We start from the raw sequence: 21,889 nt of genomic DNA on the forward strand, positions 1-21,889 counted from the left end.
CCCACAGCACAAATAACTCTTCCCTGAATTGTTGGATATGCCATTTTAGTGATCAAGGGAGGACCCCTGGAGCACAACTACCGATTGAAGCAGTTCCATTTTCACTGGGGAGCCATCGATGCCTGGGGCTCGGAGCACACTGTGGACAGCAAATGCTTCCCAGCAGAGGTATGTTGAGAAGGTCAGGAACAGTGACAACGGAAGAGAAGTGGGGAGAATTCTGAAGCTGTAGTTGTAACAAATTATCAGAAAGAATCAGGTGATTCCTATAAATGCTAAATAGTTTCCTCAGGCAATTTTGATCATTCTCAGCTAAGACATGTAACCTTTAACTTGTTACATGTAATGTAACATGTTAACATGTAACATTAAGTTAACATTTAACTTCTCTCATCTCAAATAATATAGCTGAAATGAACCTTAGGACCCTGAAACTGAATTCTTCTGGAAATCGAAGGTGGACTCAAATAGTAGCCCAAAGTAATTACCTAGGGAATGTTGTGGAGCCACAGGTTGAATTAAAGCAAGTTTGCGATGGTGGGAGCCTAAATGAAGGCTGTGGCAATAGAAGTAGAAAAAAAGATACAGATTTATCAAGCATTTCTGAAATTAAAGCAACAGTACCTTAGGTAGTGTTCTCTTCAGGATAGGATAAGGAGAAATTAACCATGACTTTGTGGTGTCTCACTTGGCAGGCTGGGTGATAATGCATTCATAACTGATGGATGAGGAATGATTTGTAGGGAAATAAAGGGAGATTTTAAGGAAATATAATTTCTTCTTATAACTTTTTTCCTAATTTAGTTGTAAATGTGATGTTAAAAATAAAAGCACATTTTAAAATTTATTTTATATTTATTTTGTTTTGTGAGACAGGGTCTCACTGTATCACCCAGGCTGGAGTGCAGTGGCACAATCACAGCTCACTGCAGCCTCTATCTTAAGCAATCCTTCCATCTCAGCCTCCCATAGCTGAGACTGTAGGCACGCACCACCATGCCCTGCTGATTTTAAAATTTTTTTGTAGAGAGACAGGGTTTCACTATATTTTCCAGGCTGGTCTCTAACTCCTGGGTTCAAGTGATTCTCCCACCTCGGCCTCCCAAAATTCTGAGATTACAGGTGTGAGCCACCACACCTAGCCTAAAAATACATTTTATTTTATTTTTATTTATTTATTTATTTATTTATTCAGACAGAGTCTTGCTCTGTCACCAGGTTGGAGTGCAGTGGTACGATCTCAGTTCACTGCAGCCTCCACCTTCTGGGTTCAAGCAGTTCTCCTGCCTCAGCCTCCCAAGTAGCTGGGACTACAGGTGTGCGCCACCACGCCCAGCTAATTTTTGTGTTTTTAGTAGAGACGGGGTTTCACCCTGTTGGCCAGGATGGTCTCAATCTCTTGACCTTGTGATTCGCCCGACTTTGTCCCCCAAAGTGCTAGGATTACAGGCGTGAGCCACAGTGCCCAGCCAAAGCACATTTTAAATGGTTATTCCTTGAAGAAGAAATTTGTCTTTAACTCCTGCATAATTTTCATAGGGAGGATCTGTTTCTCTCAATATAAACATCTCTGCTATAGATGCAAGTGGATTTTGAATATTGGTATTTCATGCAAATCAAGATGGAACTGGACAAATGTTAATTGCTCACTGAAGTGTCACTTTGCTATAAGAATTTTCTATTTTTCTCCCCAAATAAATCCCTTTATTCTAAAACAAAATTAATTGCTGCTCTTGCCTAAATTTCTCCCTGATCTTTGTTTCTATCTCATCTTGCACCAGATTGTCATATGCTTTTCTTGGTGGCTTTACTTTGGGTGAGAAAACATGTTTAAATGTCATAGGTTGACTGAGGCTGTGGGTTTATTCTAGAGAGATCTGTGTAGTCATGTGTTAACCCTCTTTTCATCGTGTTTCAGCTGCACTTAGTGCATTGGAATGCAGTCAAATTTGAAAACTTTGAGGATGCAGCACTGGAAGAAAATGGTTTGGCTGTGATAGGAGTATTTTTAAAGGTAAAAAAAAATTTCACCAACTTTAAATGATGTGTTGTATTCTAGAATGAAAAGATGGAACATTATAATATTATTATATCCTTTAAGAATATTGGGATCCATACACTGGTAAGATAAATAGTACTTGAAATACGGGATTGTTAAGAATATATTTTAGGTCCAGGCACGGTGGCTCATGCCTGTAATCCCAGCACATTGGAAGGCCAAGGAGGGCAGATCATTTGAGGTCAGGAGTTCGAGACCAGGCGGGCCAATGTGGGGAAACCCTGTTTCTACTAAAAATACAAAAATTAGCTGGCCATGGTGGTGCACACCTGTCATCCCAGCTACTCGAGAGGCTGAGGCAGGAGGATTGCTTGAGGCTGGGAGGCGGAGGCTGCAGTGAGCCAAAATTGTGTCACTGCACTCCAACCTGGGTGACATAGCAAGACTCCATTCCCCCGACCAAAAGAATATAATTTAAATGGTATAAAAATGCACAGTCCAACAGAGTGGTCACAATCCACATGTGGTAACTGAGCACTTGAAGTTTGTCTAACTGCAATTGTGGAACTATTTTTTATTTTATTTAATTTTAATTTCAATTTAAGAACTGATACTTAAATGAAGCAGGGGGCACCTTTCTCTGCAGCCTGCTGACCTTGTCAGCAAACAGCCTGCTCATTTATTCTCTAATTTAATTCAGCGAGGTTTATAAAATTATAAATTACAAGTTTAAGTGTAGTTTCAGTCATGCAGTTTGTTTTTATGTAATCACCAGGTGGTTAATTTTAATTCACATTCTGTCACAGTTTCTACAGTGAGATGTCCATTGTTTGTAATATTTTCTTATTTGTTGTTCTTTAGCTAGGCAAATATCATAAAGAGCTACAGAAATTAGTGGATACTTTGCCATCAATTAAACACAAGGTACTATTTGTTTTCCTTAATTACTTGAAATATACTTTTATGTTTCAATCTCAGAGCAGAGACATACCAAGGCACTTGAATTGGGAAGTTTAATTAAGTGAACTGTATTCAGCCTTAGAAGAAAACTTGCCATTTATGATTCCAGGGGACAGAAGTAGTAATTCTGTGGATAGGCAGTGAGCTTTCTGGTTTTGCTGCAGTGCCACTGAGGACTTGGGCCTCAGGGGCATATGGCTGTCCCCTCCTCTGTTCCCGACACTGGCTCCTTCTAAGTCCTTGTGAACACACTCAGAGCAGCCTTTTCTCTAGCTGCCCTCCCAAAGGCAGGGAGCAGAGAGCAGTTCTACAGAAACTTGCTTTGTCCAGCTGGAAAGAACAGTAATCCACATCCTTAAGGTCAGATGCCTTTGTCTAGTCCCCAAGATTAATTCTTCAATATTCAGATTCTCAAAGGGCTGCTCTCTGGAGGCCCATATATTCTCTCCCTCTCCCTCTCCCTCTCATCCCTCACTGTATCCCTATGGTCCCCACCTCTTTCCCTCTCCTTTCCTCTCTGGAAGCCCATATATTATTTCTCCCCGTCCCCCACTCTCTCCTTCCAGTCCCTACCTCTTTCCCTCTCCTTTCCTCTCTATTTCCCTTTTTCTCTCTCTTGCCTTTTAGTTCAGGATTCTGGCTCCTCCTGATCTGCATTTCTTCTTAAAAGGACAATTCTCGGTTAGCCTCTCTTGAAAATGCAAAGCCTCCTTCTTTATGCATTGGCCACTGTCTAAAACCTCCTAAGAAAATTCAGAGGAAACTACCTGCTGGATCCTCACTAGAATTGAGAGATCAGATGGGTTTGGCTGTTTTCCCACTGGAGAATTTAAAAAATACACAGTTAATTGCAGAAACAAAGCCTGGGCATGATTCCATCCTAAGCAGCAATGCTTCAGGAAGCTGCCTAGAAGGGCCTGGAGCTCCTCTGGACTACTGCCGATCCCCAGACACTCCCTGAGAACCATCACCTGTTGTCTGATTCCTGAGTGGTTTTCACCACTAAATAATGACTTAGTTATCTCTTCCTTGGCCAGGACACCCTTGTGGAATTTGGATCATTTGACCCTTCCTGCCTGATGCCTACCTGCCCAGATTACTGGACCTACTCAGGGTCTCTGACTACTCCACCCCTTTCTGAGTCTGTCACCTGGATCATTAAGAAGCAGCCAGTAGAGGTTGATCATGATCAGGTACGTTCTCTCCACAATTTCAATCTAAGGAAATCTTTGCCCATTTAAAACAAGGCTGGGTTCAGACTGTGGCATCAGTTTTAACATCTTGTGATGCCTATACATTTTTATTAAAGTGTACCAATATCTTGTCTCAGTTTGGATATGAATTTGGGGATGTTTCAAATTAACTAGAGAGAGGAGTTAAAACACAGAAGAACAAAAGCTTTTTACATCTATATTTGACAGTTACATATGTCTTCTTATGCCTTTTGTATTTTATATATAAATATTAAACTCTATACAAAATCAAGACTCTTTTAAAGGGAAGAATGAAGGCTGGAAATAAATGTGTTCAAAACTCTTTAAAATCCTTAAGGGAGTTCTGTAGAATCTCAGGATAAATATAGAATCTAGCAATGTTTGTCCAGAAACTTTAATTTAAGTCAGTTTTCTGAACTTGTAGTTACTATGCAAATACTCAAAATCCTGTATAATGTCTAATATAACTAAACTACAATACTATTTGCTCATACTTGCCTTATGGGATTTTTATTGACTACAAAGCATTTTCATAAGAACAAAACTTCCAAATTCTTTTTATGAAGCCAGCATACCTGATACACACTCACCAAAGATTGGACCCCCCTCTGAAGAATATATTTTAAAAAAAGCTAAAAAGAAAATATTAGAAACAGAATCCAGCAGTACATCAGAAGAAATATATACTTTGTCCAAGTAGCTTTTACTCCAGTGATACACGAATGGTTCATTTTTAAGAATGATATTAATATAATTTATTGTATCAGTGGATCTAAATAGAAAAATCATATTATCATTTCCAGGGAAGTTAAAAAGACATTTGTAAAAATCACCATTCAGTGTTTGGAAATTTTTAATAAAACAGAGCTGAATAGAGACTTTCCTATCTTAATAAAAGAGATTGATCTCAGTTCAAAAGTAAATAGTAGGTTTTGTATGGAAAGGATTATTACATATTAAGTTTTATATTAAATTACATTCTGGAAGTAGCCAGTACAGTTAGACCAGAAAATAAAAAATAAATTAGAGAAACAATAAAAAACTACTACAAAAATCAGAGATAATTCAGTAATCAGTGGAGTACAATATTAATTTCAACAAGGAAGGTTAATAAAAAAAATGTAAAATGTTCCTGGAGGATACAAAGAAGTTTTGAATTAATAAAGTTAACACATTACAGGATCAAAAGACATCATAAAGACACCTTTTTGTCATAAATGACAGCCTAATTTGTCATTCTCCATGAATTGTTTATTCACCATAAATTTAATGTGTTTCCAATAAATATACCAATAGGATTTTAAAGTCAATATGCTATTTCTAAACTCATGAATAAAGACAAACACATAAATAACCAGGGAAAATCCTAGAAAAGGAAATAAGGGATGATTAGACTCACAAGGTTATAAAGCCTCAATAATTAAATAGCATGTTATTGGCACATGGTTAAAGAGATCAATCAAGAGAAGTATATTAGTCAGAGTTCTTCAGAGAAACAGAACCAATAAGATAGATATTGTATTAGTCCATTTTCACACTGCTACAAAAAACTACCTGAAACTGGGTAATTTATGAAGAAAGGAGATTTAATTGACTCGTAGTTCCACAGGCTTAACAGGAAGCATGACTGGGAGGCCTCAGGAAACAAAATCGTGGCAAAAGGCAAAAGGGAAGCAAGGACCTTCTTCACATGGTGGCAGAAGAGCGAGGGAGGGATGGGGGAAGTGCCACACACTTTTAAACCATCAGATCTTGTGAGAACTTTCACTATCACAAGAATGGTAAGGAGGAAGTCCACCCCCATGATCCAGTCACCTCTCACCAGGCCCCTCCCCTGACATGGGGTGGAGGGGATTACAATTTGACATGAGATTTGGGTAGGGACACAGGGCCAAACCATATCAGATATAAAGATAAATTAAAAAAAAAAGAAAGAAAAAGTTAAAGTTAGATAAATAACCCTAAAAAGGTTAAATAACCTTAACCCTATAACCCTATAAAGATAAATAAAGGAAAAGTTAGATAAAGATAAGGAAAAAGTTTTATCATAAGGTATTGGCCATGTGATTATGGAGACTCAGAAGTCTTACGATCTGCAGTCTGCAAGCTGCAGACCCAAGAAAGACAGTGGTGTAGTTCAAAGGCCTGAGAGCTGGAGAGCTGATAATGTAGATTTCTATCTTGGTCTGAAGGCCTGAGAACCAGGACCTCCAAAGGTAGGAGACGACTGATGGTCCAGCTCAAGTATTCAGAGCAAATGCAACCTTCCTCTGCCTTTTTATTCTATTCAGACCCTCAGTGTATATTAGATGATTCCCATCCACTTTGAGGAGGGCCGTTTACTCAGTCCACCTGTTCAAATCCTAATCTCCTCCACCTGTTCAAATCCTAATCTCCTCCGGAAACACATTCATAGACATAGCATTTAACCTGTCTGTGTATCCTATGGCCCAGTCAAGTTGACACATAAAATTAACCATCACAGGAAGAAAATGATAATTTCAGAAATATGTCCAATTAAATTTGATAAATATAGCATCTCAACTCAGTAGGCAGAGTATTCAGTAAATGCTGTTGAAGAAAAATTGAGCAGACATTTGGGGATAAAAATTGGATCCACCATTCAGACCTTCTACAAGAATACATTCCAGATACATTATATGTAAAAACTATCACTATAAAAGTACTAGGATAAGCACAGGAAAATCCTTTTATACCTGCAAATGTGTAGGCTTTGTGGCCTATACATTTAGTCTGTTTCTATTCTTTGGATTAAAAAATTGACACATTTTCTTGACTTATATTCCTTCTAGAAAAACAAATGAACATAACATTGCAAAATAAATAAAGTAAATACATCACAGGGTCAGTGGCCCATGTGAGGATTTTGCAAATAAAATTTCAACAAAACTTTAAAATTTATTTTTCAATTATATAATTTCAAATTTTATTTTTTATTTTCTGGTCTAACTGTATTGGCTATTTCCAGAATGTAATTTAATATGAAAGTTATGATAACAGAAAATTTAGTAAGGAAAACAATGCTACCTGTCATCTATAATATTATCCTATTGCCTATAATTTTACCACTATCATTGTTTGGGGAAAGCCTTCTGGTCTCCTGTCTATCCAGATGCACATGAATCCTTCTGGTCACACACACACACACACACACACACACACACACACACACAGAGTTTTTATATGAAAATGGAATCATTCTGTACATACCATTTTGCTGCTCTTTTCACTCAGTAATGCACGGAACATTTTATAGAGAATGAACATCTTCAGTATTATTTTTGAGGACTATATACTTGTTCATTTCATAGATCAGATGTCATTTATCTTTGATATTTAGGCTATTTCTAATCTTCTGCAATTAGCTGAATAAGAAGAAACATTACATGTATAGCTTCCTAATTAGTGAGAGCTTATGTGTAATTTGCAAGTACAGCCACTGTGTGATACGTGCATTGCTTGCTTTCAGTCCTAGTCCAGCCTCTTCAGCTCTACTTGGCCTGAAGTCTTTGTTGCAAATGACCCTTCACTTGCTTGTCTGCTGTGCCCCAGGCTGTATTCTCAGTTGTTACAATGAGGCAGATTGAATGAGGGGGAATGTAGTGAATGGATTTTCCTACAGGCCTGAAGTAAAGTATTTCTTTCTCCCAGCCTACCCTCACCCTCCCAGTTTCACTTTTATTTCCCAGGCTGGAGTCCAATGGTGTGATCTCAGTTTACTGCAACCTCTGCCTCCAGGGCTCAGTAGCTGGGATTACAGGCATGCACCACCATGCCCAGCTAATTTTGTATTTTTAGCAGAGACAGGTTTCACTATGTTGGTCAGGCTGGTCTCAAACTCCTGACCTCAGGTGATCTGCCCACCTCAGCCTCCCAAAGTGCTTGGATTACAGGCGTGAGCCATTACGCCTGGCCTAAGTAAAGTATTTCATAACAGTTGGGTCTGAAACCAAGGGACTACTGGCTGATACTGCTGCCATATCACAGAACAAGCTGTTGATATTCTGGGTTGCTCCTTTTGCATTGAGCTATACTGATACTGTAGCCACTGGACACATGAAACTATTTACATTTAGATACAAGTACATTAAATGTAAATTTTAGTTCCTCAGTTGCACTGGCCACATTTCAAGTGCCCAGTAGCCACATGTGGCATGTGACTACTGTAATGGACCATGCAGAGGACAGTTCCGTCATTGCAGAAAGTTCTCTTGGACAGCACAAGCACAGAGCACCCCGTCTCCAGTTAAGACACCTACATGCAGCCTGGTGTGGTAGCCGATGCCTGTAATCCCAGCACTTTGGGAGATCTAGGTGGGAGGATCACTTGAGGCCAGGAGTTCAAGACCAACCTGGGCAACATAGTGAGACCCTGTCTCTACAAAAAATTAAAAAATTAGCTGGGTGTGGCGGCATGTGCCTATAATCCCAGCTACTTGGGAGACTGAAGTGGGAAATCACTTGAGTCCCAGAGGCTGAGGCTACAGTGAACCATGATCACACCACTGCACTCTAGCCTGGGTGACAGAGTAAGACTCTATCTTAAAAAAAAAAAAGACATCAATATGCATTGCTTTGCCCACACTACCCAGGTGCAGTGAGCAATCAATAATACATGTTTTACGTTAATGAGTCACTTAAATTTTTTTTTAAACCTACTTATTTTTGGTGCTTTTAGTATATGCATCAGGCCTTTCCTTTCTCATTCTGTAAGCTGGCTATTTTGCTCATTTGAAAAGGAGGTTCTTGAGAATGAAAGAGATGAACGAACTCATCCTTAGTAAATGGATAATATGTAGGAACAGGGCCTTTGCCCCAAGTCTTTGGATCCCAAGTGCCCTCCTGGTTTCACCACCTCCTGCTGCTCTCCTCCCCACAGGACCACCATCAGGACCATCACCACCACAGGACATTTTATTCCCTGTCAAGTGGTGAAGGCATTCTTACCCAGAAATAATTTCTCCTTCTGTATCTAATTTGAGACAAATGCTTCAGAATTGTAAAAACGAAAGTAATTTATTCACGAGGTAAAGCAGGTTTTCTATTGAAATTATTCATGCTTTCTGTTTCTATTTCTAGCTTGAGCAATTTCGGACCCTGCTTTTCACTTCCGAGGGGGAGAAGGAGAAAAGAATGGTGGACAACTTCCGCCCCCTTCAGCCACTGATGAATCGCACTGTCCGTTCATCCTTCCAGCACGATTATGTGCTGAATGTACAAGCGAAACCCAAGCCGGCGACCAGCCAAGCAACCCCCTAAACCGTTCATATCTAGGCAGTATTTTGCCTTTGCTTTAATATATACTAGCTTACTAAAAATTGTTAACTAGACTATTCTAAATACCTGCATTTGATAATATTTACAGATGTGCATTTCTTAGCATGTGAGTGCTTCATCAGTCTTTGAACAAAGCTATTTGGTACCAGCAAGAGATACAAGTTTCTCTTACAGTTACCTGTTGGTAATTGTAATGCCTTTTTTTTTTTCTTTAGGAGACTAGGTCTCGCTCTGTTGCCCAGGCCAGAATGCAGTGGCCCAGTGACAGCTCACTGCAGCCTTGAACTCCTAGGCTCAAGCGGTCCTCCTGCCTTAGCTTCTGCAGTAGCTGGGGCCATGGGTGCTGGCCACCTGGCCTGGCTTGTAATATATTTTTGTATCTGACATTTTTGAGCTATCTTTTTATGTTTATCCATTAGTGGTTCTATAGTGCTATACATAGGGATTATAATCAAAATTTTTAACAAGTGGTAAGGCATAGACATTGACCAGAACTCAGGCCTTTCAGAAACAGCCTGTGGGCCCAGACTGGTACTTCCTGGCTGAACCTTAGTCATGGTTTAGGTGTATTTTATTTCATAACATGAATGTGTATTCTTTCATAAGGGCTTCTCAATGAGTATATTTGCCCCAGTCTTTAATTGTTATAAGGACATGATACGTTTACTTACTATAAACTTATGATGAAGAAAAACAAGGACTTTTCCTATATCCAGAAATACCTTTGCACTTCTGAAGATCAGATATTTTACTTAAACATCTGATCATATAGAAAATATATGCAGAACATTTTAAGGAAAATGCTTGGCCAGGTGCGGTGGCTCACGCCTGTAATTACAGCACTTTGGAAGGCTGAGGCTGGTGGATTACTTGAGGTCAGGGGTTCGAGACCAGCCTGGCCAACTTGATGAAACACTGTCTCTACTAAAAATACAAAAATTAGCTGGGCATGGTGGTAGACATCTGTAATTCCAGCTACTCAGGAAGCTGAGGCTAGAGAATCGCTTGAACCCAGGAGGCGGAAGTTACCGTGAGCCAAGATCATACCATCTACTCTAGCCTAGGTGACAAGAGTGAGACTCCATCATGTCTAATAAAAAAAAAAAAGAAAGAAAAAAGGAAATGCTAAAAGTGCCTAGAACTTAGAATTCTTTCATTGTACATTTCCAGAAATATTTTTCAAAGGTCTAGTAATCTAATAGCCTATAGTTTATAATATTATTTTGTATTATTTGCGCACTGTTACGTAGTATATAATGATAATCTTTTCTACAGTAAAAAAGGTATCCTGTCTGAACTTTACAACTGTCTGAATTTTATTTCCTCATTAGTCAAGGTTCTTTGCAAGGCAGGTGATCAACCTAAATCTCTCAGTTTATACAGTAGTTTATAAGACTTTTCTTATGGTCATAGGGAGAGAAACTTGTCAGATAGGCTAAAATCTACATGCCCCTGTTGCTGTTGCTTATCTAGGAATGTTTCCAAATGCCTCTAAGCGTATGTTCAGACTCAGTGTTGCATTAATAACTGGTAGTATTTCTTTCATCAATATGTTAGTTATCTGGTCTGCAAGATAGGGTTGGATGAATATACTTAACACTACTGAACTGTAAAAGATGGTTAGGAAGGAAATGGGACTACATCAGACTTAAAACTTCCTGTGTGTCAAAGGAAGCAATCAACAAAGTGAAAAGGCAAGCTCTAGAGTGAGAGAAAATAATTGCAAATCATATATCTTATAAGGAGCCCAGGGCTGGGCACGGTGGCTCACGCCTGTAATCCCAGCACTTTGGGAGGCAGAGGTGGGTGGATCACGAGGTCAAGAGATCGAGACCATCCTGGTCAACATGGTGAAACCCCGTCTCTACTAAAAATAAAAAACATTAGCTGGGCATGGTGGCGCATGCCTGTAATCCCAGCTACTCAGGAGGCTGAGGCAGGAGAATTGCCTGAACCCAGGAGGCAGAGGTTGCGGTGAGCCGAGATCGCGCCATTGCACTCCAGCCTGGGTAACAAGAGCAAAACTCCGTCTCAAAAAAAAAAAAAAAAGGAGCCCAGGCTGGGCGCGGTGGCTCACACCTGTAATCCCAGCACTTTGGGAGGCCGAGGCGGGCAGATCATGAGGTCAAGAGATCGAGACCATCCTGGCCAACATGGTGAAACCCCGTTTAAAAAATAAAAAGAAAAAGAAAAAATCGGAGCCCAAATCCAGAATATATGAGGAACTTCTATAACTCAACAACAAGAAAACCAAATAATTCAATTTTTAAAAATGGGCAAAGGACTTGCATAGACATTTCTCCAAAGAAGATATACAAATGGGCAATAAGAACATGAAAAGATGCTCAACATTGCTAATTATTAGGGAAATGCAAATCAAAACCACAATGAGATATCATCTCATGCCCACGATGATGGCCACTATCAGAAGAACAAAAAAATAACAAGTGTTGGGGAGGATGCAGAGAAACTGAATCTCTTGTGCACTGTTGGTGGTAATGTAAAATGGTGCAGTCATCATGTAAAACAGTACACAGGTTTCTCAAAGAACTGAAAACAATTACCATAAGAATTACCACCAAAGTAGGATCTCAAAGAGATATTATACATCCATGTTCATAGCAGCATTATTCACAATAGCCAAGAGGTTCTGGAAGCATCCCAAATGTCCATCAACAGATGAATGGATAAAGAAAATGTAGCATATATGTTCAACAGAATATTATTCAGCTTTTAAAAAGAAGGAAATACTGTCAAGTGTACAATGTAGATGAACCTTGAAGGCATTATGTCAAGTGAAATAAGTCAGTCACAAAAGAACAAATACTGTATGATTATCCACGTGAAGTATCCAAAGTAGTCAAAATCATACAATAGAAAGTAGAAAGGTGGTTACCAAGGGCCGGAGGAACGGGAGAGGGCGAATTTGTATTTAGTGGGTATAATAGAGCTTGTGTTGCAAGAATTCTAGAGATCTATTGCAAAGCAGTGTGATTATACTTAACACTACTGAACGATATACTTAATATGATTAAGATGGTGTATTTAAAAAAATAATTAAGATGGTCATTTTTATATTTGTATTTTACCATGTTAAAAGTAAAAAATTAATTTCATAGAGAAAAAATAGATAGGGCTGGAGTTGCACATATAAGTTTGAGAAATATCTCTTTTAAAAAGGGGGAAATGTGAAGGCTTTTGCATGTATGCCCTAGGAAACGCGTAAGATTCTTAAAAAGGTAAACATGGTATAAAATGAAATCTTTGTTAACTTTCTACAGTTCACCTGTTTCAAAGTATAGTTACCTTTAAAAGGGTAAACACACAAGATATGCATTTTCCAGAGCACGCAGGCTTTTCTCCCAACTGCCTTGTGAAACAATCAGTGCAAAACCCTATTGCAGTGAGTTTTCCAAATTGAAGGAGGAGTAATGTACAGAATGCCTGACTTGCCCACCTCCTTGCATCTTATACCTGATGTTCTGGTGTGATTATTAACCACACTCTCACTTTGAACCGTGTCCTGGTTTGCATGGCCACCTTTCCTGCAGCGGTGATTGAAACTGGCTGGAGGCAGTTTCGGTTTCCATGCCTTAGTTAGATGACCCTCAAAGGGGCACAGTAGATTTCCCTGGCTACTGATACTTGTGTTTTTTTATGCCCTCAAAAGTGTTTTGCTTGTATTTTCCTAGACATGAAGGTTGAAAATGGGCCTAAGGTCTGTCAAAGGTCTTGGAAAATAAGGTTGTATTAAAATTGCTGTTCATTTTCATTAAATAATACTAGATCAATAAAACCCTTTCTTTACGATATTAGTGGTTGGTGAAAGACTCGCTTTCTATTGTTTCGGTATATGTATATGTCTGTAAAATTAATGCGCTATCCTTTAACTTGTAGATTACAAAGTGACTAAAAACTCATAGGGGTATTAAACAAGCAACAATGGGAAGAGGCGGCTGATCCTCCTCAGTGCACCTCTTTCTGTCGAACAGTACAGTGTACAGTCTGCTGATATCACCATATAGGGCAGGCTGTGACCGCCTTTCTCCTTTCCCAGGGCTAAGTGGTGTCAAGCAGGTTCAGTGTACACTGGTTATCAACCTGAGTCCAGTGTGACAGAACGCACTCATACCTAATAAATTACATGAAGCAGATTTATTACTTACAGACAGGAAGCAAGGGACAAAAGAGGCCCTGGCTGCATTGTGAGCCAGTCCCCAGGGCTCTAGAAAGCTGCCCAGAGCAGGGCTGATGGAGTCTTGACTGTACCTGCCCCACTCGCACCACAGCTGACAGACCCCAAAAGGCACCCTGCCTTGGGTTATATACCACAGGGGCCACATGACGCACTGGGCAAAGCTTTAAAGGATCCTGCTTCTAGGGGAGAGTGGAACACAACCTGGCTGACTTGAACAGTTCCTCCCTACCTCAAATATTACATTCCCTAAGAGGGACAAGAACAAGGGCAAACTGTTTCAGGCAGTTCTTCCATATCAGGATATTGCATTCCCAGTGCATTCTACAGTTATTGTTAAAAACTACAAGCAAGGAAGAGGGAAGAACTGGGTCAGTCCAAGGCCACCTGGAGAACTGTCTTGCACATGGGTTAGGGTAAAGTTGGCTATTCTAAAACCAGGCATCCACCCAAAAGAAGTCTTGGAAGATGTCTTTCTCTATTAAATTCAAATGATGGTAATTATAGTTTGGAAGTGGAATTGGCTTTTAAAGTTACTTCTGTAATGAAATTAACAAGCAATTCAACCCTATTTCTGAAAATGAATTCAGTGGTTAATTGTTGAAAATAAATGTCTAACTCCTATAAAAGGAAATTTACATTCATTTCTAACTCATTAAAATATCTACGGCTAGGCACCATGACTCATGTTTGTAATCCCAGCACTTTGGGATGCCAAGGCAGGCAGATGACCTGAGGTCGGGAGTTCAAGACCAACACCCTGCCAACATGGTGAAACCCCGTTTCTACTAAAAAATACAAAAATTAGCCGGGCGTGGTGGCATGAGCCTGTAATTCCAGCTACTCAGGAGGCTGAGGCAGAAGAATCACTTGAGTCTGGGAGGCGGAGGTTGCAGTGAGCTGAGATTTCTTAGAAGATATTATTACTGGGGCTGGGCATGGTGGCTCATGCCTGTAATCACAGCACTTTGGGAGGCTGAGGTGGGTGGATCACGAGGTCAAGAGATCGAGACCATCCTGGTCAACATGGTGAAACCCCGTCTCTACTAAAAATACAAAAAATTAGCTGGGCACGGTGGCGCGTGCCTGTAATCCCAGCTACTCAGGAGGCTGAGGCAGGAGAATTGCCTGAACCCAGGAGGCGGAGGTTTCGGTGAGCCGAGATTGCGCCATTGCACTCCAGCCTGGGTAACAAGAGCGAAACTCCGTCTCAAATAAAAAAAAAAAAAGATATTATTACTTATTGTTCTGAAGCGGAAGTCTGGTCTGATTCATAAGAAATGTTGCAACAACTCAAACACTGATGCTTTCAGAATGGGCAGTAATTCTCAGCATAAGTTCTGATCACAGGGGCAAAATTTGTGACTTCCATAGCTACAACATTCTGTGCCATCCAGGGCACTCTAGTTTGGGGATACAACTGCCAAATCTCCACCCAGAGAGTTTAGTTTAAGATTTAGTCAAGAAGCAGACAGGTAAAGGTGACGATGTGTACTAAATCATCACAGATGTTATGAAAGGTGCAATACTCGTGCTGGAAATGCACATGGTGCCTCACCTCTCTTGAGGGGGTAAGGAAGGTTTCACACTAATGATGATGATGGTGATGATGATGTAACAGCTAAAGTTCTGGAGGCATCCACTATTGCCAGGCATTGTATCAGCATATAGCATGGGTTATCTTACTCACTTTTCACAATAAAAGCCTTATAAGATGGGAACTATTATTACTATCTTTATTTTTACAAATGAGAAAACAGGAATAGACATTAAGAAAAAAAAATTTTTTTTTCAGACGGACTTCCACCCTGTTGCCCAGGCTGGAGTGCAGTGGCACAATCTCGGCTCATTGCAACCTCCACCTCCCGGGTTCAAGGGATTCTCCTGCCTCAGCCTCTCAAGTAGCTGGGACTATAGGTGTGCGCCATCACACCTGGCTAATTTTTGTATTTTTAGTAGAGAGGGGGTTTCACCGTGTTAGCCAGGATGGTCTTGATCTCCTGAGCTTGTGATCTGCCGACCTCAGCCTCCCAAAGTGATGGGATTACAGGTGTGAGCCACTGTGCCCGGGACATCAAGGAATTTACTCAAGATCACAACCAACCAATGCACGGAGCTAGACAACGTCAACTTGGAGGTGAAGGGAACATGTGCTGCCCCAAGTGTGTCAGTATAAGAGGGATTAGGGTGAGGTTTTATGCAGAGTTTGGGCTTCAGTTGAGTAATTCTAAGGAGGGATTAGAGGAAGCAGGGCAGTAGTTTAGTAATTGGGTATCTCAGCAACTTTAATTTGGAGGAGAACGGAACAAACCGAGGCCAAGGAAGCTATTCAATCACTCAAAGGATGGTGGTTGTTAGTCATTTTACAGCTGTAATGTATCCTTGTGAGGAACATTTTTTGCTTGGCCTTGTATGTGTACATTAAAGTCTGATTATTAGTTGGGATAATTTTTAGTTTTTCAATCCCTATTCTAATTACTCCAGTTTAATTCCTTATCACCTTTCGCTTAGATTATTGTGATATTCTAGCTTTATCTTTTAATCCTTTATATTGCAAAACAGAGTAATTTACCTAAAACACAAATGCAACCACAATAAGCCTCTATTTAAAAGCTTTCAACGAATCACTGTTGTCTCTACAGAATGTAAATACAGTGTCTTAACATGGCACACCAGGCCCTCTTCCTTAACCTAGCCCTCCCACCCCATCGCTACAACTATTCGTTGATACTCTCTAATTGCAGTTTAAATTGGATCACTGGGCGGGCATGGTGGCTTGAGCCTGTATTCTCAACTACTTGGGAGGCTGAAGGATCGCTTGATCTTCGGGAGGTCGAAGCTGCAGTGGGTTGTGATTGCGCCACTGCACGCCAGCCTCGGTGAAAGAGCAAGACACTGTCTCTAACATATAAGAAATGAACAAATAAATTCGATTGCCAGAATTCTTGCTGTTCCCAGCATATTCCAGTTTTACCTCTCAGTGCCTTTGCTTATTCTGATCTGACTGTAACTGCATTCCCACCCTTCTCTGTCTGGGTAAAGGGCATCTTCCTTCCAAACTCAACTCTTTTTTCTTTTTTTTTTTTTTTTTGAGACCGAGTCTTGCTCTGTTGCCCGGCCTGGAGTGCAATGGCGTGATCTTGGCTCACTGCCACCTCTGCCTCCCGGGCAAGCAATTCTCCTACCTTAGCCTCCCGAGTAGCTGGGATTACAGACATATGCCACCATACCCGACAAATTTTGTATTTTTAGTAGAGGCAGGGTTTCTCCATGTTGGTCAGGCTGGTCTCTAACTCACGACCTCAGGTGATCCGCCTGCTTCGGCCTCACAAAGTGTTGGGATTACAGGCGTGAGCCACTGCCCCCGACCCCAAGCTCAACTCTTAGCATCAGAAAGCTCTCCCTGATACTGCAATTGAGTCATACGTGATACTAGGGGGAAAAAAGTTAAAACGCTCTCCCTGAATCCCTAGGTGGACTATGTTAGGTAAACTTCATTTGCCTGCATCATATTATGTATCGGTTCTTCTCTGACCTTCGATTGTAAACTCCTCAGGGGCAGGGGTAATAGCTTTGCAGCCCGGGAGTTAGGTATGCTTGGGGCCCGAACAGGTGTGACGGGCAGGGAGCGGAGTCTGGAGCTTTATCTGAGGCCCTGATAGGTGGATCGGCGGAAGGACGCGGAACCTGAAAAGTCGGAAATGAAGCCGGGCGAGCAGCTCTGTGCGGGATGTGACTTCATGAGTGGACGCTGAGAAAAGCGGGAGTGTGCGACTTTAACCTCCTGGCCACAACACGTCCTGCTAGGGCGAGGAGGGAGACAGTGATAAATCACTGGGCAAGTGCTGAAGCGACACTTACTTCTAGAGCGGGGCAAAAGCCCCACAGGATTTCTGCGGGAAGGAGCTACATATTTGAGCAGCGTTTTGGAAGACGGGCCGCCGAAAGGTACCTCCACCCTTCCGTTTCTGGTCTCGTGCAAGGGGAGGCCGCCCGGCGCCCGCGCCTGCGCGTGCCCTTCGCAGCTCATAGGCCTGCCCTTTCCTGGAGGGGCGGGTCGGAGCCGCCAAGATGGCTGCGCCCGAGAAGATGACGTTTCCAGAGAAACCAAGGTAAGCTCCGTACGGGGAGATGAGCAGGTGAGCTGGCCGACCGTGGCCATGGAGGATGTGGTAGCAGGAAGAAAAGGGAAGCAGGGCCAGGCCAACCGAGCCACCGTGACAGCTCGATTCCTTCCTGGTCCCCTCCCTGGTGCCCTCCCCGGAGTGTCACCGGGCGATCGTAGGCTCAGGCAAGCGAGGAGGGGATCAGGTGGCGGATGGAGAAGATCGCCTGGGAGTGGGAGGATGAGGCGATGATAGATGCCTGTTCTATAATTAAAATACAGGAAGCAATATTTCTTTCCTTAGCGCCCGAACTATTTCCTTTCATTGCACTCGGAGGAGCGGGAAGCTCGGGCAGCGCTGCAGTGTAGCCGCTGATTGTTGTGTGTCTGTTTTTAAATCTTGCAGCCACAAAAAGTACAGGGCCGCCCTGAAGAAGGAGAAACGAAAGAAACGTCGGCAGGAACTTGCTCGACTGAGAGACTCAGGTAATGGACCCTTTATCCTGTTTTCTGTGTTGTGAAATTGCTCTGTCCACTCCAGCCCTAACTTGAAGCCCCAGTGCCAGAAGGAAGTCAAATACTGCATCGGAGGAAAAATAGCTGTGGCTACTACTTCCCAAGTAGTTATTTACAAACACATGTTGGAAATAATGTTACTATACTAAAGGCGGGAAGAAGTGTTGGCGAATCATCACCCACTGATTATGTGTAACCATTTATAAAGTGTCGAACATTATAGTTGCAAACATCATGAATTACAGCAGCTGGCACAGTCCTTGCAGCACTCTTGGTTTCAAGTAATCCTTCCACCTCAGCCTCCCAAAGTGCTGGGATTATAGGCATGAGCTACCATGCCTGGCCCAAAACTCCTATTTGACTATAAAACAATATGTGGGCTGGGCGCACGGTGGCTCATACCTGTAATCCCAGCACTTTGGCTGGGATCACCTGAGGTCAGGCGTTCAAGACCAGATCCTCCAATATTCGGTGAATATTTTTATTTGAAAACCAGCAGGAGTTGAAGGTATTAATTAGAGGTTTTGCAAGTTTTTTTCAAACTTGACTAATATGAGACCCTTTGTTTACCCAAATCATTATGTTATTCAAATATCTATCAACAGAAAAGTTTTGAAGCTCATTTATTTATTTTTGAAACAGGGTCCTGTACTGTTGCCTAGGAGGGAAGTGCAGTGGCACAACTACGGCTCCCTGCAGCCTCCACCTCCCAGGTTCAAGCAGTCCTCCCACTTCAGCTTCCCTAGTAGCTGGTACTACAGGAATCTACCACCACATCTGGCTAATTTCTTTTTCTTTCTTTTCTTTTCTTTTTGAGACAGAGTCTTGCTCTCTCACCCAGACTGAAGTGCAGTGGTGCTATCTCGGTTCACTGCAGCCTCAGCCTCCCAGGTTCCAGCAATTGTCCTGCCACAGCCTCCTAAGTAGCTGGGATTACAGGTGTGTGTCACCACACCCGGCTAATTTTTGTATTTTTAGTAGACATGGGGTTTCACTATGTTGGCTAGGCTGGTCTCGAACTCCTGACCTCAGGTTATCCACCCACCTTGGCCTCCCAAAGTGTTGGTATGACATGTGTGAGCCACTGCGCCTGGCCCACCTGGCTAATATTTAAAATTTTTGTAAAGATGGGATTGCACTATGTTGCCTGGGCTGTTCACTAACTCCTGACCTCAAGCGATCCTTCCACCTCGGCCTCCCAAAGTGCTGGGATTATAGGCACGAGCCACCACACCTGGCCTGAAGCTCTTATTTGACTATACAACAATATATGGGCCTGGTGCGTGGTGGCTCATGCCTGTAATCTCAGCACTTTGGGAAGCTAAGGCAGGTGGATCACCTGAGGTCAGGGGTTCAAGACTCAGCCTGGCCAACATAGTGAAACCCCATCTCTATTGAAAATACAAGATTAGCTGGGCTTGGTGGTGGGTGCCTGTAATCCCAGCTACTTGGGAGGCTGAGGCAAGAGAATCACTTGAACCTGGGAGGCAGAGGTTGCAATGAACCGAGATCACGCCACTGCTCTCCAGCCTCAACAGCAGAGTGAGACTCTGTCTCAGAAAAACAAACAAAAAATACATTTATAAATTATAAAACTAAATGAAATTACACATTCAGTAAAATTTAAATCTACATCATGCAATGCTGGGGATGATGTGAGACTGATACTCCTCACAACATGTATATGGCACTGATGAGAGTTTGGAATGCCTCTACTAATGTTGCCTTATGGTTATTTACTATTAAATAGCATTTATTTTTCTATTAAATGACTGTAGAACCTTTATGTGTACAGCAGATTTAACCTTCACGTGGCAACACCTAACATTTATGTATTAAATCTGCCTGCTTAATGCAATAAAATTAGGACTTAGTTATAAAATTATGTCATAGTTATAAATGCAGATGGGAGCACTGAAATCATACAGTACTACTGGGTTATAATGATTGTCATCCACATTATCCAGAATATGCTTATTAAATTATCCTGGACAATTCTTTTTTTTTTTGTACTTTAGGTTCTGGGGTACATGTGCAGATCATGCAGATTGTTGCATAGGTACATACATGGCAATGTGGTTTGGTGCCTACATCCCCCTGTTACCTATATCTGGCATTTCTCCCCATGTTATCCGCCCCCAACCTCCCTACCCCACGCTGTCCCTTCCCTATTCCCCCCTCAACAGACCCCAGTATGTGATGCTCCCTTCCCTGTGTTCATGTGTTCTCATTGTTCATCACCCACCTATAATGAAAACATGTGGTGTTAGATTTTCTGTTCTTGTGTTAGTTTGCTGAGAATGATTGTTTCCAGGTTCATCCATGTCCCTACAAAGGACATGAACTCATTGTTTTTTATGGCTGCATAGTATTCCATGGTGTATATGTGCCACATTTTCCTTGTCCAGTCTATCATCGATGGGCATTTGGGTTGGTTCCAGGTCTTTTCTATTGTAAACGGTATCGCAGTGAACATACGTGTGCATGTGTCCTTATAATAGAACGATTTATAATCCTTTGGATATATACCCAGTAATGGGATTGCTGGGTCAAATGGAATTTCTATTTCTAGGTTGTTGAGGAATCGCCACACTGTCTTCCACAATGGTTGAACTAATTTACACTCCCACCAACAGTGTAAAAGTGTTCCTATTTCTCCACATCCTTTCCAGCATCTGTTGATCCTAGATAATTCTTGAAATCCAGAGACCATGGCCTCAAGTAACTAGGATTCTTGGGACTTGAGAAACGTAGCCATAGAGGTTTTATTTACCATTGGAGTTCCCGAGTAATTATTTTAGTGTTAGTACTTGGGATATTTAGAGTGGAAGGAGCAGTGTGTTTACCTGCAACCTGTGTTAGCATTTCTCTCTTACTAGTTAAAAACTCATCCACTAGAGGTAGAACAAAGCATCAGGGATAAAAGGAAAAATAGGATAGGTTGGAGTTATTGAGGCCCTTACTGTACTTCCTCTCTCCCCTCTTGAAATTTTCAGCTACTTTACTTTGTTCGTTTAACTGTTTTATTCTAACATACTTTAAAAAAAAAAACTTCTTCCTCTTTTTCTTTGCCTGCACTAAATCCTATAACAGCTGGTATTTGTATTGTTTTGATTTTTTTTTCCTTTTACTTAGCAAGGTGTGTTCAGAGTGAGCCTCTGTGAAGAGTCAGGCCAGTCATGTCCCGTGATAGTTTAGTCCATTAAAGGATCCAGGTCACTGGTCTGTCAAGATTATATAACTAATGGCACATCCAAGACAAAGCACCTGTCTCTGCACTTCTGCTTCTAGTTTTTCCCACTCCGCCTAACAATTCCTTGCCTAGTGGTACTTCATGAATACTGTAGACTATGGAACACTGCTTTTTTTTTTTTTTTTGAGACGGAATCTTGTTCTCTCGCCCGGGCTGGAGTACAATGGCATGATCTCGGCTCAGTGCAGCCTCCACCTCCCAGGTTCAAGTGATTCTTCTGCCACAGCCTCCCAAGTAACTGGGATTACAGGCACCTGCCATCATGCCCGGCTAATTTTTGTACTTTTGTAGAGACAGGGTTTCACCATGTTGGCCAGACTGATCTTGAACTCCTGACCTCAGGTGATCT

General features: G+C 41.6%; 2 protein-coding genes across 8 annotated transcripts in view; both read left to right on the top strand.

Annotated features, from left to right (window-relative positions):
* The window catches only part of CA5B (carbonic anhydrase 5B), a 57,881-nt gene extending 44,597 nt beyond the window's left edge, over positions 1 to 13,284 (top strand). For 3 of the 4 annotated variants that reach the window (XM_035289137.3, XM_002762652.6, XM_008988997.5), the window contains exons 4-8: positions 50 to 168; positions 1,919 to 2,014; positions 2,861 to 2,923; positions 3,997 to 4,152; positions 9,274 to 13,284. In XM_035289137.3, coding sequence (XP_035145028.1) covers positions 50 to 168; positions 1,919 to 2,014; positions 2,861 to 2,923; positions 3,997 to 4,152; positions 9,274 to 9,453 — 614 coding nt within the window. In that variant the 3' untranslated portion in view covers positions 9,454 to 13,284. The remainder of the gene's footprint in view (positions 1 to 49; positions 169 to 1,918; positions 2,015 to 2,860; positions 2,924 to 3,996; positions 4,153 to 9,273) is intronic. The other variant, XM_035289138.3, reaches the window with a different exon arrangement.
* Positions 13,285 to 17,713: 4,429 nt separating this feature from the next.
* ZRSR2 (zinc finger CCCH-type, RNA binding motif and serine/arginine rich 2) overlaps positions 17,714 to 21,889 on the top strand; it is a 32,940-nt gene continuing 28,764 nt past the window's right edge. For 3 of the 4 annotated variants that reach the window (XM_078363389.1, XM_008988998.4, XM_002762653.5), the window contains exons 1-2: positions 17,714 to 17,778; positions 18,178 to 18,257. Coding sequence is in view for 3 of the 4 variants with exons in the window: in XM_008988998.4 (XP_008987246.1) it covers positions 17,738 to 17,778; positions 18,178 to 18,257 (121 nt within the window). In the remaining variant the exon portion in view is untranslated. Of the gene's footprint in view, positions 17,958 to 18,177; positions 18,258 to 21,889 lie in introns of all 4 variants that reach the window. The other variant, XM_035289402.3, reaches the window with a different exon arrangement.

This window comes from Callithrix jacchus, chromosome X (assembly GCF_049354715.1).
Source record: "Callithrix jacchus isolate 240 chromosome X, calJac240_pri, whole genome shotgun sequence".
NCBI lineage: Eukaryota > Metazoa > Chordata > Mammalia > Primates > Cebidae > Callithrix > Callithrix jacchus.